Source organism: Carassius gibelio, chromosome B3 (assembly GCF_023724105.1).
Source record: "Carassius gibelio isolate Cgi1373 ecotype wild population from Czech Republic chromosome B3, carGib1.2-hapl.c, whole genome shotgun sequence".
In the NCBI taxonomy this organism is placed as follows: domain Eukaryota; kingdom Metazoa; phylum Chordata; class Actinopteri; order Cypriniformes; family Cyprinidae; genus Carassius; species Carassius gibelio.
The window spans coordinates 16457497-16474505 of record NC_068398.1 but is presented as its reverse complement, the minus strand read 5'-3'; the positions used below and the strand labels follow the sequence as shown (position 1 = coordinate 16474505).

Below are 17009 nucleotides of genomic sequence, written 5' to 3'. Positions count from 1 at the left end.
CGCTCGCTCTCTGGAGGAAAACAGCACATGCTAAGCGCTGCGGATCTCAAGGGAGACGTCCAAAAACAACAAGCATTGGATCCTCAAGCCAGGCCCCTTTGCGCGGAGGAGCCTTCTGTCTCTACATACGTTAACATCCACGTGTACATATGCGTAGGCTATATGAATAGGCATCTTGCTATAAAGTAAATACAACTGCTTAAATGGTTTATATGTCCCATGTTTTTATGTCATCAACACTTTATAATATATATATATATATATATATATATATATATATATATATATATATATATATATATATATATATATATATATATATATATATATACACACACACACACACACACACACATATATATATATATATATATATATATTGCATGTGTATTTTTATTTAGAATTAACACGCAATTGTGGGAATATTTAAGACATATTCAATCATAATAATAATACTAATACTAATAATAATTATTATTATAGACGGATAATCGTTATTAATCGAATATTCAATTATTAAATGACGCGTATTAAATGTCAGAGCTCGTGCACATGTGTGCATGCAGGCTATTAATTATACAGAAAACGAGTTGCATTATTATTTTCCTCCTCGGTGCACTCGTAGCCTGTGGTCCAGCCAAAGAGAGCTGGAGTATGTTCATAATATAGACGTCACCCTGTGCTCTGACCGTGGCAACCAAGTGCGCAGCTCTTAACTGTACAACTACAATCTCGACACGCTCACGGACGACCGAGGAATCCACGCATCCCTCAACACAAGCAGTCTGGCACCGACATCCGCAGCGGCTCGCTAGACAGGACACCGTTTTTCACTACAGGACGTTTTTGGGCACGCGGACTTCTTTTCTGCGCACTTGAAGCTGATTCGCGAGAGGGTTTAAAGGAAGGAGCAGGGACTCTTAAGGTATTTAAAACTGCGACGGCGATTCATCGATCTCTAGCATGCGCGAGAAAGCTACAGTATGTGCACAAGACATGTTTACTAAATCGTCTCGGCGTGTATCGTTTGCTTCTGTTGCACGCATTTTTTAACGTGTGGCGTTGCTGAAGCTTAGCGTCCTTCATTAACGCTGTCGTTCGTGGCCCGTGCAGCCTTGCGTTATTCGCCCCCAAACCACATTTCATATTTCATTTCAGTTCCCCGACAGATCGAGGAAGCAGTATTGGAGGGTTAAGATTAAGAAATTTGTGAAAAGTGTACTACGCACTTATCCGCACCGTGGAGAAATGGGCTCTTGAGAGACACGCCCACTTCCAGTTCAAGCAACCAGCGCGTGTTTTTCCCCGCAGAGTGTCACTTGGATGAGATTTGCATTGGCTGTTTTGTTCTGTGGCAGCCAACGCGTTACTTCTAGCCATTTTCCATCAAATGACTGATACCTCAAATGCTAATCTGCATTGGAGACCTTTAAATGGTGTGTAATGCGGAATGTTAGTTGTGTTTTGTGAACTGCAGGGGGCAGTAAGTGAGTCCTATATGGTGTCATTACTGATGATAAAGTTTGAGTCATGCAATTTATCGGTCCCTTGTGTGTGTGTGTGTGTGTGTGTGTGTGTCTGAAAGAGAGTGAGTCACATCTGACGGGAACCCTTATGGAAGGTGCTGTTTATCACATCCCAGAGAGTATGTTTACCATGAAGAGGAATGTATGGATTCAGAGAATAAGTACAAATACAGATGATTTTACGCACGTAATATACATTGCTGGGAAGGTTACTTTGAAAATGTAATAGGTTAGAGATTACAAGTTTCCCAATACCCTATTTAAAATGTAATTAGTAGTGTACCTATTTCAATGACTTTATTAATGTAACTGCTTACATTTGATTTATTTCTAGCAGTAGTACTCAACAGTGATTACTGTCAGACTTTCAAAATCCTTCTTCACTTGAATTAAGATAATTTAATTTTAAAGCACACCCATCAAAAAAACAGACCTTAGCACCTCTTTTTTACTTTGAGTTCGTTCTGAGGTTAAATACAGATTTAAAGGGGTCATATGATGAGATTTCAAGTTTTCCTTTCTCTTTGTTGTGTTACAAGCTAGATATGATCCTTAAAGTTGCAACGATTAAAGTCTCAAACCCAAAGATATATTCTTTAAGTTAAGATTCATCCAGGCCCTCCTAAAATGCCTCATTTAAACACACCCCCACATGTCTACATCACTGTGTGGGAAGATTTGCATAACACCACCGAAATGTTTATGCAAAGAAAGAGATAACTTTGATTCTTGCTGCAGTATTGTTGCTGCAAGAAATCAATCAAATCTCTCTGTGTGTGAAAATATTCAGATATAACCCCCTTTGTAATCATTACAATTTTCAGAAGTAACTGTAATTTAATTTAAAAAAATTCTCAGTAACTTTAACAGAGTACAGTTACATATTTGTTTTTATTAAATCATATAATTCCATCTCATGTAACTAATTTCTTCCCAACAATGTATATTTATATATATAATAATTATGATGTCTAACGTATGTTATACATCTTGCACACACACATTTTAATTTTTAAAAACAGTCTGAAATATTAATTTGATAAAATCCTTAAACATACTGTTTGTTCCAGTGTTGTCTTAATATGAGCTCAGCTCGGCTGTTTGTGTATTTATGCCAAATATATGTATTGCTCCTGTGCCTTGCAGCCAGGTGAGGCTGATGATGGAGGAGGTGTCAGGCCCCCGGTCCTGCACTGCGAAGCCCCCCCGCAGTCTGCTGGAATGGAAGAAGAGAGTCAAGTCTGAGTACATGAGGTTAAGACAGCTGAAACGCTTCCGCAAAGCTGAGGATGTCAAGGTAGAAGCTCTTTTGCAGTGCTGATTATCTTTTCATTCCTTTACTCTTTTTAATATAACTGATTCTGTATTTCTATACTAGCTTCGGGGTGAGTACGTTTTTTTTAGTTTTTTTAGCAATTAATAGTTTTATTCATCGAGGATGCATTGATAAAAGGTGGCAGTAAATACATTAATAATGTTACAAAAGATTCCAGTTTCAAATAAATGCTAAAGATGTAGGTTTCAAAAGATATTCCAAAAATAAATGTGGTTTTATTAACAAAGTTCGGGAGAAGCACGATCAGATAATCATCCAATTTGGCACAGGTGCATCTCGTCTAGCTAATCATCTTAAATAGCACGCAAGCGTGTATATATATCCAGTCTTCCTACCTCCTGTCCCACGACAGTTTTTTCGGCAACCCTCCTCCACCCCAACTCCTCACTTCTAATCTATTTATCCCGAATTAGGGATAGGGGGAGTCATTTGGGTTCGGGCTATGCTCCGGGCCCGGACCCCTCCCCCAGGACAGCACGCCAAAATATGCCTACTATTTGCCTTCAGATTAGATGTAAGGGTGAACTCGTGAATGACAATCAAATGATTCTTGAGCAGCAAATCAGCATACTAAAATGATTTCTGAAGAATCATGTGACACTGAAGACTGGAGTAATGATGCTGAAAATACAGCAGGAATGAATTACATCATTAAATTATTATTTTCAAATGTATTAAAATATTTTTATTTGTAGTTAAATGTCATAAAATTAGTGGTTTACTGTATTTTCCATCAAATAAATTCAGCATTTGGTGAGTATATCTGACTTCTTAAAAAAAAAAAAAAAAAAAAAACGTTTACCAACCCCAAACTTCTGAAGAGTAGTATTTCTTTTAGAATTTTTAATTATTCTACCACCTTTTATTTCCTTGATTTGTTTTCTATGTCATTCTAATTAGAAAATGTAGCTTTCAATTCATATAATTCAGTCCTTTTAACTATTAGGCTGTGTGTTTTTCACAGTCCCTTTTCCAGTCGAACCGCCGGAAGATTGAAGGAAGAACTGAGCTGCTGAATGAGGAATGGTCCAAGCTCCGAATCCAGTCCATTCCCCTTTCCACAGCCAGTGGCTCTCTGCCCAGCAAAAAGGCAAGAATGAAACAGCTGGAGGCCTTGACCACCACAAACCAGTGTCAGTCATCTTGCATCTGCTCTTCGACACTAGATCGCTTTACTGTGAATTGCCCCTGCTAATTCAGCACAAGACTGTCCCTGCTAGCTGATTTATGAGCCGAATCAATACATAGTCAGCTTTGCCTCGCCATTTCAAAACATAATTTATTCTAGCAAAATGCCAGTAATGACTCAATATCAGGTGCCACAGTTTGCCTTCTATTTCCTGCAGCTCCTACTTTATCATATCCTACCTGACAAGCATTTAGATCAATATGATGTTATTAATGGACTGACTGGGGCACAGTTAACCTCTGTTTAATTAGTCAGGGCAAATATTACCAGCAGGCCGGTTAAATGCGCCAGTGTTTTTGCCTCTCTTCGTGAAATTGCTCTGTTGCCAAAAATGTATTTGTATGTTTGCCAAGCCAGAGCTCAGTATCTGAAACTCCTGTGATATCCACAATAAAAGCAGCCAGCGGGCACAGCAGAGCTTAGCTCTCTGAGGAATACAGAGAGACTGCTCAACATACCAGCGCAGCTGGATCCTGCTTGCAACCGCACTGGAAAACAACACCATACTTGATGTTCTCTCTATAACACCAAACCAAATATTTTGATTAGTAGATTATGATATTGTAATTTCCCTGGGCACTCATTTGGTCCAAGTTCAATTCTTTTTGCCCTTATGACATTTCTATCACTGATTTGGTTTGGAATTAAATTATTTTATTATTTATCCACCCTCATGTTGTTCCTATATGACTTTAAATTATTAACTATGACTTCTTCCTCAATAGACTCCTAATTTGCTGCTTATTAATAGTTAGTACAGAAGCTGTTAAGTTTAGGTATTAAGTATGATTAGGGATGTAGAATATGGTTGTGCAGAATATGTGCTTTATAAGTGCTAATAAACTACCAATTTGTTAATAACGGGCATGCTAACAATCAACTAGTTAATAGTGAGAGTTGGTCCCTAGTGTTACACACTTTTGTTCCCCTGTGAAACAAATGGAGACATACCGAATACTGTTAATTTTTTTACATTTAAGCATGACTGAAGCTTTTAAGCTTCAAAAAGGACACAAAAGCATTATTAAAAATATTGTCTGTACAGATAGTGCACTATGTTCTTTATGAAGCCATACAAGCTTTGAGTGATTGTCAGACACAATTATAAAATAAGTCATTATCGCACACATTTCCAGTTAGGTTTTTAATGGATCGTTTGATCCAGAATGGTCTTAATGATCTGGCCACAAATCAGTCTCATCTGAATTTCTCGGTTAATATTGATTGTAAATTGCATGGAAAGGAGTGACCAGTTTAATTCTAGAAATTTCACCTTTTTTCCCGGAAGAAAGAAAGTCATACAGGTTTGGAACAATTTAAATGATGACAGTATTTTCATTTAAATTCATTAATCTGTCAGTAAAATACAGCCAATGTAACATTAATATATTCAAATGACATGGACTAATTAACATATGCAGGACTAAAGCAATTTAACGGTCCTCGAATAGTTTTGAGTGACACTTTGACTTGTCTTCTGTTTTCCTGTCTCCCCTTTCTTGTCCAATCACAGTTGTGCATGGTAGAGTCTGGCTTTCCGTCTTTTCCATACCAGGCAGTTACCATGCGTCCCTTGACAACTGTTGCTGGGATACCATTCATGTACTCCTGGTCCCCTTTGCAGCAGAACTTCATGGTACTGGATGCGGACAATGAGCGCACACACTTTAACACACATAAAAAGCACTCAGTCATGATCACCATTAGAAGCCTGTGTCTGCAGACAAATATGAAGAGAGAGTGAGAGATGAAAATAGAAGAAAAGCATCATTTATGACACGGTCATTTTGAAAGTAGGTCACCCTGCAGCAGCACATTCACATGTCCTGACAGCTCAAAGCATGTGTTTTTGAAGTCATCTCTCTCAGGTAGAGCAGGATGTGAACCTTTAAACGCCTACACTCACTCACAGGCACAAATGTAGGAATACACAAAAACAGTCACCCACAAAACACATGCACAATATTGTTATGCATTTATCTCTCATTAGAAAAACCTCACTGATGCATTAATGCATATAGAACATGTCTTTATATAAATCAATAACATCACTAAAAAGTCTTTCCTGCCTCTCTTTGTTTCTGAGGTGGAAGATGAGACATTTCTGCATAATATCCCCTACATGGGAGACGAGGTGTTGGAACAGGATGAAGCTTTCCTGGAAGAGCTTATTGACAATTATGACGGGGTGCATGGAGACAGAGGTGAGCATCACAATATGTACAAACCCGATTCCAAAAAAGCTGGGACACTGTACAAATTGTGAATAAAACAGAATGCAATGATGTGTAAGTTTCAAAGTTCAATATTTTATTCAGAATACAACATAGATAACACATCAGATGTTTAAACTGAGAAAATGTTTAATTTTAAGGGAAGAATAAGTTGATTTTAAATTTCATGGCATCAACACATCTAAAAAAATAGTTGGGACAAGGCCATGTTTACCACTGTGTGGCATCCCCTCTTCTTTTTAAACAGTCTGCAAATGTCTGGGGACCGAGGAGATAAGTTGCTCAAGTTTAGGAATTGGAATGTTGTCCCATTCTTGCCTAATACAGGCTTCTAGTTGCTCAACTGTCTCAGGTCCTCTTTGTCACATCTTCCTCTTTATGATGCGCCAAATGTTTTCTATGGGTGAAAGATCTGGACTGCAGGCTGGCCATTTCAGTATCCAGATCCTTCTTCTATGCAGCCATGATGATTTAATTGATGCAGTATGTGGTCTGGAAAATGCAAGGTCTTCCCTGAAAGAGACGACGTCTGGATGGGAGCATATGTTGTTCTAGAACTTGGATATACCTTTCAGCATTGATGGTGCATTTCCAGATGTGTGTTCTGCCCATGCCACACGCACTCATGCAACCCCATACCATCAGAGATGCAAGCTTCTGAACTGAGCACTGATAACAACTTGGCGTCCCAGTTTTACAAAAAGAACTTCAAATCTGACCACAGAACAGTTTTCCGCTTTGCCACAGTCCATGTTAAATGAGCTTTGGCCCAGAGAAAACACCTGCGCTTCTGGATCATGTGTAGATATCGCTTCTTTTTTGACCTATAGAGTTTTACCCGACAACGGCGCATAGCACGGTGGATTGGGTTTCACAGACAATGATTTCTGGAAGTATTCCTGAGCCCATGTTGTGATTTCCATTACAGTATCATTCCTGTATGTGATGCAGTGCCGTCTAAGGGCCTGAAGATCATGGGAATCTAGTATGGTTTTCTGGCCTTGACCCTAACACACAGAGATTGTTCCAGATTCTCTGAATCTTTGGGTGATATTATGGGCTGTAGACGATGATAACTTCAAACTCTTTGTAATTTTTCTCTGAAAAACTCCTTTCTGATATTGCTCCACTATTTTTCGCCGCAGCATTGGGGGAATTGGTGATCCTCTGCCCGTCTTGACTTCTGAGAGACACTGCCACTATGAGGGGCTCTTTTTATACCCAATCATGTTGCCAATTGACCCTATAAGTTGCAAATTGGTCCTCCAGCCGTTCCTTATATGTACATTTAACTTTTCCAGCCTCTTATTGCTACCTATCCCAACTTTTTTGGAAATGTGTAGCTCTCATGAAATCCAAAATGAGCCAATATTCGGCATGACATTTCAAAATGTATCACTGTCAACATTTGATATGTTATATATATTCTATTGTGAATAAATATAAGTTTATGAGATTTTTAAAGTTTTCCATTCCATTTTTTTACCCAACTTTTTTGGAATCAGGTTTGTATTTAAACACATTACGAGAGGCGTCACTAGTCCTGAGCTGAATCTCTTCTGGAATCCCTGAATGTTTTAAATGCATTTTATGTTGTTTTTGGAAATGTCTTTATTATTATTCTGTATTTTTTTTTTTTTTTATGAAAAATACAACATAACAAGTAATATTGTGAAATATTACAATTTATAAAAACTTTTCTTTTTAAAATTGAGATTTATTTTAAAATATAATTTATTCCTGTGATGGCAAAGTTACACTTTCATCAGCCATCACTCCAGTCTTCAGTGTCACGTGATCCTCTAGAAATCATTCTAATATGCTGAGTTAATGCTGAAGATACATTTCTTATTATTATGAGAATATAATAAGAATATATTATACTGCTTTTTTTTTTTTTGTAGAAAACTGATACTGATAGAGGTCTCATTTGTATCATTATAAATGTTTTAAATATCCCTTTTGAGCAATTGAATGCATCATTGCTGATTGAAAGTATTAATTTCTTTAAATAGTACTGACCCCAACATTTTTGAACCGTAGTGTTCATGCTAATCAACATGAAACTTCTATGTGAATCTTAGACAGGCAGTAAGTATGTAAGTATCTTGTACCAACAGAAGGAGGCTTCATAAATGATGAGATCTTTAAAGAGCTGGTGGAGGCACTGAGCCAATACTCAGACCCAGAGGAAGAGGAGGAGGAAGAGCCCTCAGAGCAAACAGAGAATAAGGAGGAGGAGGAGGAGGAGGAGGAGGAGGAGGAGGAGGAGGAGGAAGCGGTGCAGAAAACTACAGCTGAAGGAGCAGAAGAGTCAAAAGAGGGCTTCCTCAAAAGGAAGAGGAGGAGCACTGCTGAAGGTGAGTTAGTTTTGAGCAGAAGCAAAATACTGGAACAATTATAATACAATTTCATGTGAAATATATAATGTGTTTAAAAAATAATTATTATTTGTTTAATTCGTTTTTTTTATTACATTTTATTTATTTTAAAGGAAACAGGGTTACTGTCTAAAAACATATTAATGCCTTTTTATTATTCAAAAATAATAATAAGACCTTAATAATTAAATAAATCAGATGATCATATGTTAGGTCAAATTTGCATAGAATGCTTTTAATGGACAGTGGCTGGTGTAGCACTGTTGGTCTGAATTTCACTGGTTTAACAACAAATAGACTAGAGCTGACATGCATTACCCATCAGATCAGCCTGTCTCTATGTCTATGTGCAATTGTTTGCTCTGAGTGTCACCTCTAATCCCAGTGAGGGCTGTTTGTTCATTCAGTTTGTTTTAGGACAGTATCCAGTTACGGTACACCCTGACCCTTACACATGCACACACACACTCACACATAAGCCCGTGCACTACTCCACTTTTGCTTTAAAAGTCAAATTCAGGACAATGCTGATTTTAGTCTCGCTTTTCCCTCTACTAGGAAGGGAGCTCTCCACCAATAAGAAGATTCCTCATGACAAGATTTTCACAGCTATTGCGTCTATGTTTCCATACAAAGGCACCATGGAGGAGCTGAAGGACAAGTAGGCCACCCTGCTGATTTTTAAACCTTCATTTTTAGAAATGAATGGAATCAGGACACAGGGCAGGTTCAATCCGGCTTTTATCTAAATGCACCCCAAATTGTGTATGCTATCAAACCGTTTTCTAAATACTCTAATGTCTTCTATTGTTTGGACAAACAGGTTGGCTTGTTTTAGTGATTTTCAATTCAGTCCAGTTGATTGATTTACACAATGCTGTCCCAAACAAAAGCTTTTATTCACTAAGAGTATGCATCCATAATGGCAAATCTAACATGCATGCACATTCTTCGCAAGACTTGGAAAGTATATGTCATGCCACCTTCATGCAGCGGTAAATGAAGGTTCATGGGAAGCTTCTCATGCTCTGCTGGCAGCTGGCAGCAGTGGAAACAAAAACCTGTCACAGTCTGCCTTATCATCCAACTGTTTACCGTTTCATGTCATTATTGTTCATCCCACCAGCTGTGCTCATTTTATTTCTTTCCGCTTGCTGGGGGAAATCTGTGGGTGAGAGTTGTGTTTAATGGCCTGTCATGTGTGTCAAACAAATTCAGCACTTTAAAGGCATAGTTGATCCAAAACAGAACATTCAGGGTTTTTTCTTTTGGACTTAAAAATACACAGAAATAATACTTAGATGCACAACAGCTCATTGTGACTACGGCTGTTATTGTGCAACATATGGATGAGTAAATAATGGCAGAATTGCACATAAACTACAGTTCAAAGTTTAGGGTCAGAATTTTTTATTTTTTTTGGTTTCCACAAAAATATAAAGGAGCACAACAGTTTAAAACATTTATAATAATGAGAAATATTTCTTCAGCAGCAAATCAGCATATTAGAATGATTTCTGAAGGATCATGTGAGACTAAAGACTGGAGTGATGATGCTGATAATTCAGCTTTGACATCACAAGAATAAATTACTAAATAAATTACGAAATACACTCAAATAGAAAATTATTATTCAGTTCAAATTTGAATAATATTTCACAGTATGTATTAAAATATTCTAATATATAACATACATTATAATATTTCTGACCAAATAAATGCAGTCTGGTGAGCATAAAAGACTTCTTTCAAACCCCAAACCTTTTACTGTAGTTTCAGTTAATGTGTTTTGCTGTTATTACAAATTATAGTGTATTTTTCTCTCTCTTGCAGGTACAAGGATCTCCTGGAGCCATCCAGCCCTGTGAAGTTGCCTCCTCTCTGCACGCCCAACATGGACGGCCCCTGTGCCAAATCTGTTCAGAGAGAGCAAAGTCTGCACTCTTTTCACACACTTTTCTGTCGCCGCTGCTTTAAATACGACTGCTTCTTGCACCGTAAGAAACAATAAAAGTCCTTCTCTAGTCTTCTGCCTTTTTGGGTTTATTTAAATGGAGAGCGAGATGCTACAATCCGTCCTTCAGTGCATGTTCCTGAATTATGCACAGAGCAATACCTTTCATGTATGATACCATATTGTATCAGTACATCAAGCATACAGATATGCCCTGTTTAAACTTGGTAATAAAGTTCGTCTGAAATGATCTGCTCACAAGTAGTCAGTTGAGTATCAGACTATATTTAGAATAATTATAATTATCTTATATTAAGCAGTGACCACTTATGGTTACATCATCCAAAATGGATGTAAATTAGTATGCTGTTTGTGTTTAGCTTTCCATGCATCTCCTAATGTGTATAAGAGGAAGATTAAAGAGATCCGAATGGAGACAGAGCCCTGCGGACTGGACTGCTTTCTGCTGCAGGTAGCAGGTTTCATAAGATTTTCTACTTAGATGAGAATTTTGGATTGGATTAAATTAATAATTTAATTAAATGTATAATTTATGTAGTTCTTTTCATCCCTTCTTTGGTCACAGAAAGGGGCAAAAGAGTTTGCTGATCAAAACATGCAGAGGTCTCAAAGGCCCCGTCGTCGAAGAAGACAGCCCCGCCCCTCGAGTTCCTGTGGCCCCGCCCCCTCAGGCTCCGGTGAGGAGGGAAAAGAAGGAGACAGTGACCATGAGACCACCAGCTCCTCAGGTACAGTGGATAAAGAGTTAATAGTTTATCCAAACTAAAATAACACAGATGAAACACACAGCCAAGCCGTCCCTTGCCAAAAATAACTCTCGTCCCATGGTGAGTTCATTGTCTAAATTGCAAAAGAGACATCAAAGGAAATGTTTGCAGAAACACAGGAACATTATTAGTGGTGCTTACTAAAGTAATAATTATTTTTTTTTACCTGCCGGATGATAAAAGGAGGTAACAATTGAATAGGCTTCTTTAAGCGAGGGATTTAAGCCATATCTAGAGAAAGTATAATAAAGATTTTGGCTTAAAATCATCACATACACAACTCAGAATGGCCTAAAACTCATGCACAGCGTATCATCTGGTCATCAGCCGCTACAGGATTACAATCTTTTTTTTATGTATCATATTGGTTAGTATTGCATATTTAATAGTTTATCATTCTAAATTGAAAATTTAGATTACCTTTGCCTTCATCTCATGCTCACTTAAAGCTAATCTTAAAAAAAAAAAAAAAAAAACTTAATAACATTATAATCTTAAATGAATTTCAAGATTAATGCAATTAATTAATGTTGCGATGCCTAAATCCACTTATAGCATTTAAAAATGACTAATTTGAGTTTTTATTGTATTCCTGTGATGGCAAATCTGAATTACTACAGAAATCATTCTAGCTTGTTGATTTGGTTATCATGTAACAAACCGTCTTATCAGCAATGTCAAAAACAGTTGTGCTTATTATTATTTTTGTGGAAAACGTGACATTTTATTCTAGGATTCTCTGATGAATAGAAATTCTAAATAACAGCGTTTATTTGAAACCGAAATCTTTCATAACATGTTAAATATCTTTACACTGTTACATTGGATCAATTTAACATATCCTAGCTGAACAGAAGTAGTTAAAAAAAAAAGATCTTACTCACCCTAAACTTTTTAACAGCAGGGACTTTGGACACAATAGTACAGAATTTTAATTTAAGAAGTTAATATCAAATATCTGCTGCTGCTATTCAGTTCTGATTTCCTTCAGTAAAGAGTGTTTGGATGAAAACCTGACATTTAGCTGTGTGCTTATTTGTGTGTCAGAGGGTAACTCTCGGTGTCCCAGTCCCGCCAAACTGAGATCAGGGGAGGAAGGAGCAGAGGAGTCCCATTCTCCTCCTCAGTGGAGCGGAGCAGAGGAGTCTCTGTTCAGAGTCCTGCACGGCACATATTACAACAACTTCTGCTCTATTGCACGACTCATTGGCACCAAGACATGTAGAGAGGTACGCACACAAACGACTATGAACAGGAGGTTATATATTTGTCTTCTGCTAGTTTTGGTAGTGTATTGTCAGGTTACTCCCTGGTAAAGGAGTTTATTAATACAGATCTAAATTGAATTAAAATGTATTAAATGTGCAGAAAGTGCTACAGTATACACTCAAAAGCAGAGATGACGAAAATGTGTGCGTTTAAATGTGTGCCTGTGTGTTTTTCCCAGAAAGACTGTGGTTTTGTTAACTGGAAATGCGATTACCTAAAATCATGTGCTTTTCTTTCATTTAGGGAATGGTCCAAATCTTTTTCTAGAAGAGTGTTGTTTTGATTGTGTGTTTGAGTGTGTTAGTGTGTGTGAGAGCTCATATGGCAAAGATCAACATGATAATGAGCGGTTACCTCTCAGCTGGGTTTCAGAGCTCTGACTAACGCCCATTAAGTGTTCACTGGATTGTGATTAAGTGTGTGTGTGTCTGTAACATGATGCAATGCTCTGGCTCATGTGATTATGGTTGACTTTCTGTCAGGTTTACGAGTTTGCAGTGAAAGAGATGCTGATTCACCGCGTTCCGCTGGAGGACGGTGGGATCTCACCACAGAAGAAAAAACGAAAGCACAGGCAAGATGTTAACACACCCTTACCTAGCTGTCAGATCCATGCTGTTATAAGCTGGGTGTTACACAGGCAGCAGTATACTAACATTAGAGCTCAACTCTGTTTCTGTTTGTTTGATAGATTATGGGCAAAGATACAGCTGAAGAAAGGTAAGACTCTCAACTTAAATTCCAGACTGAGACGAGGTTTCAGTGGTTTGGCAGGTACAGGACTGGACAAACAGAAGGAAAAGTCATGGAGATGGCTGTGGTTAGGGAGATTATTCTGGCTGACGATTAGTAGTCAGACAAATTAATAATCAGTTTAATGGTTTGTTCATGTGCATGTGCGTATTTCACATAATATATGTGAATAATTTATTCAATTTCAACACAGAAACAAAGACTTTGCAAACAAATATTAAACATGGTAGAATAACAAAAAAATTAGATTCTAAAGGTTTCAGTCCTTCATGTAACTTTTAAAGTATTTTCAGTATTTTAAAGTATTGAAAATGTGCAGTCAGAAAAATGGAATGGTGTTAAAAATGAGCAGTTTCTGAAAAGTAACTTAAAAATATTTATGTAATAATCACAAATATTTGGAACCATAATGAAAAGTTTCTGTTCATAAAGAATTGTTGTCATTTCCCTTTCTATTTGTCTTATAGACAACTCATCCAATCAAGTGTACAATTATCAGCCGTGTGACCACCCTGAGCACCCATGTGATAGCTCCTGCTCGTGTGTGATGACACAAAACTTTTGTGAGAAATTCTGCCAGTGCAATCGGGAGTGTGAGTTCAACACGGATGAACATTTTTTTCCTTTCTCTCTCATTTTATCTAATCTTACACCATAAAAACAAAATTTGCAAACAATGCACAAATATTGCTGCTGTTTTTATGTCTATACACCACTAGGGGGCACAAACAAAACAAGCATTGAGAAGAAATGACACTTTAACTTTGAAAAATCATTGTACCATTTTGACATTTACTCAAACTGTGTGATTTTTTTTCAACATCCATTTATTTTAGGTATAAGAACACCTCAAACATCCACAGGTCACTTTAGCCAAGTTCTGCTCTGGGTTTTTGTTCTAGGTCAGAACCGGTTTCCTGGCTGCCGCTGTAAGACTCAGTGTAACACCAAGCAGTGTCCGTGTTACCTGGCGGTGCGGGAGTGTGACCCTGACCTCTGCATGACCTGTGGGGCCGCAGACCACTGGGACACCAAACAGGTCTCCTGTAAGAACTGCAGCATTCAGAGAGGAATCAAGAAGGTATCAAGTACATTCCAGTGACACTGTGAATGATCTATCTGTCTGTCTGTCTGTCTGTCTGTCTGTCTTTCTGTCTGTCTATCTGTCTGTCTTTCTGTCTGTCTGTCTGTCTGTCTGTCTTTCTGCCTGTCTGTCTGTCTGTCTGTCTGTCTTTATGTCTGTCTTTCTTTCTGTCTGTCTTTCAGTCTGTCTGTCTGTCTGTCTGTCTTTCTGTCTGTCTTTCTGTCTGTCTGTCTGTCTGTCTGTCTGCCTTTCTGCCTTTCTGCCTGCCTGTCTGTCTGTCTGTCTGTCTGTCTGTCTGTCTTTAAGTCTGTCTTTCTGTCTGTCTGTCTTTCTGTATGTCTTTCTGTCTGTCTGTCTGTCTGTCTGTCTTTATGTCTGTCTTTCTGTCTGTCTGTCTGTCTGTCTGTCTGTCTCTCTGTCTGTCTGTCTGTCTGTCTGTCTGTCTGTCTTTCTGTCTGTCTGTCTGTCTGTCTGTCTTTCTGTATGTCTGTCTGTCTGTCTGTCTGTCTGTCTGTCTTTCTGTCTTTCTGTCTGTCTGTCTGTCTGTCTTTATTCAGTAACTTATGCCAACATGGTGATATTCAAAAGGGAAATAACTGTTACAGAAGATACTTCAGTGATATAAATATTGTTTGACCTGTTTGCCAGCACCTGCTCCTGGCCCCATCTGATGTTGCAGGGTGGGGTACATTTATCAAAGAGCCAGTCCAGAAGAACGAGTTCATCTCTGAGTACTGTGGAGAGGTGTGTGGAAATCACACACACCCCTGATGATGAGCACTAGCTGTTGTTCTTTTTATGGAAGTTGTGCTCTCAGTGATCTGATTAATGCATTGTGTTTGTGTATGTGTGTGTGTGTGTGTGTGTGTGTAGCTTATTTCCCAGGATGAAGCAGACAGGAGGGGCAGAATCTATGACAAGTACATGTCCAGTTTTCTCTTCAACTTGAACAATGGTATCAGCCTCATTCTATTCCATTCTATTCTATTCTTTTTTAGATGTCAATTTGGTGTTTTCAAAATAGTGTTTTTATATCATTCCAGACTTTGTAGTGGATGCCACTAGAAAAGGGAATAAAATACGATTCGCCAACCACTCCGTCAACCCCAATTGTTACGCAAAAGGTACTTTATCTCATCATATAAATATCAAAGTATTTTGTGTTGAAGCTATTAAGCACGTTGATGTGGTGTTGGTTTTTGTTACAGTTGTCATGGTGAATGGTGATCACCGCATTGGAATCTTTGCCAAGCGAGCCATACAGCGAGGAGAAGAGCTCTTTTTTGACTACAGGTATGTTTTGTTTGTTTCAGGAATACCGTTACATCACAAATAGACACTGGTATATGCGGTTTCATTTGATTTTGTGGTCATTTTTTCTGCTTCATAGATACAGTCAAGCGGATGCATTGAAGTATGTGGGTATTGAGAGGGAAATCGACATTGTGTAGACACACACCCATTGAGTGTGTCCTCATTTACCTGGTAACATTTTTGCCTACCCACAATGCTTTGCACTTCACTGACATCACAGATTCAATTGATGATGCAGTCAGATGGTGATGTCACTACTTTAACCTGTGGTTTAATTGACTCTGAACAAGCGTTTTTGTTTACCTCTTTGAGATAACGTCTGTGATACCCTAAAGAAACCAAAAGGTGTCCTCAGATTTACAAATCCACTCCTCCGCACAGGACGAATATTGATAGACTGCACCATTTTCTCTGCCATGGAAGGAAAAATGACAGTTCAGACAACTGTCATAAAGTTTTTATTTTATTTCATCCCATCTCTCCATTCATAAGGCTCTGTAAACAGCTTTCGAAATAGCTATAACCTCTATATGCTCAATATATACTGTAACTGCAAACTGAATGCATCACACTTAGCCGTTGTTGTTTCTAGTCAAAATATTTTGTTGTGCAAAACATCAAGCAATATTTCAAAGTTACATTCGCTGTTATAGTCAGTCAGGTCAGTATCTTCTCTCTTTAAAACAAACTTCAGTAAACTCCTCTGCAACCTGGTGTTAGCCTGTTACTGTAATGTGCACCCCTCTGCTATCTATCTATCTATCTATCTATCTATCTATCTATCTATCACTCTTGCTGTGTTGCACAAAGCTGGCTCATGTTGTCAGAAATTAGCATTCTAGCTAACATAGCACTAAGGCAGTTAATCTTCATCTCTGCTTAAACTGTATGAGGTCAAATATTGTTATTGTTCTGTAGAAATAAACAAAACAAGTGACCATATAAACCGACAGACTGAATGTGAAATGTGAGCTTAAGAGTGACTTAAAGGACATTGTATAGCAGGTTTTTTTTTAAGAGTGAACAAAAGAGTGTACAAAATAGGCCTAGCAAGAGTTAGGGTTTGGGTTCCAATGTCATATGTTACATTTTATGTCAAATAAAGAACTAAACCAAATGATCATATTTGTTTAGCATGCCCTAGAATTGAAACTGCATTTCACATGTCCACTAAATACAAA

The 17009-nt window shown here is 38.0% G+C and overlaps 1 protein-coding gene across 7 annotated transcripts; it reads left to right on the top strand.

Moving 5' to 3' along the window:
- The first annotated feature begins 636 nt into the window (after positions 1-636).
- LOC127952888 (histone-lysine N-methyltransferase EZH1) lies at positions 637-16949 on the top strand. Of its 7 annotated transcripts, none has more exons than XM_052551755.1 (21): positions 639-925; positions 1586-1645; positions 2673-2823; positions 3827-3952; positions 5565-5687; positions 6138-6255; positions 8406-8645; positions 9225-9327; positions 10500-10663; positions 11001-11092; positions 11180-11369; positions 12456-12637; positions 13160-13251; positions 13369-13397; positions 13898-14023; positions 14333-14511; positions 15163-15258; positions 15388-15469; positions 15558-15638; positions 15723-15807; positions 15905-16949. In XM_052551755.1, exons 3-21 carry the CDS (start codon positions 2686-2688, stop codon positions 15963-15965), a joined length of 2307 nt encoding a protein of 768 aa, XP_052407715.1. In that variant the 5' UTR covers positions 639-925; positions 1586-1645; positions 2673-2685; the 3' UTR covers positions 15966-16949. The 7 variants fall into 7 exon arrangements, with proteins under 7 accessions (XP_052407717.1, XP_052407715.1, XP_052407716.1 ...); XM_052551756.1 differs by having other exon boundaries at positions 1586-1668; XM_052551750.1 differs by having other exon boundaries at positions 1586-1687.
- The last annotated feature ends 60 nt before the right edge of the window (positions 16950-17009 follow it).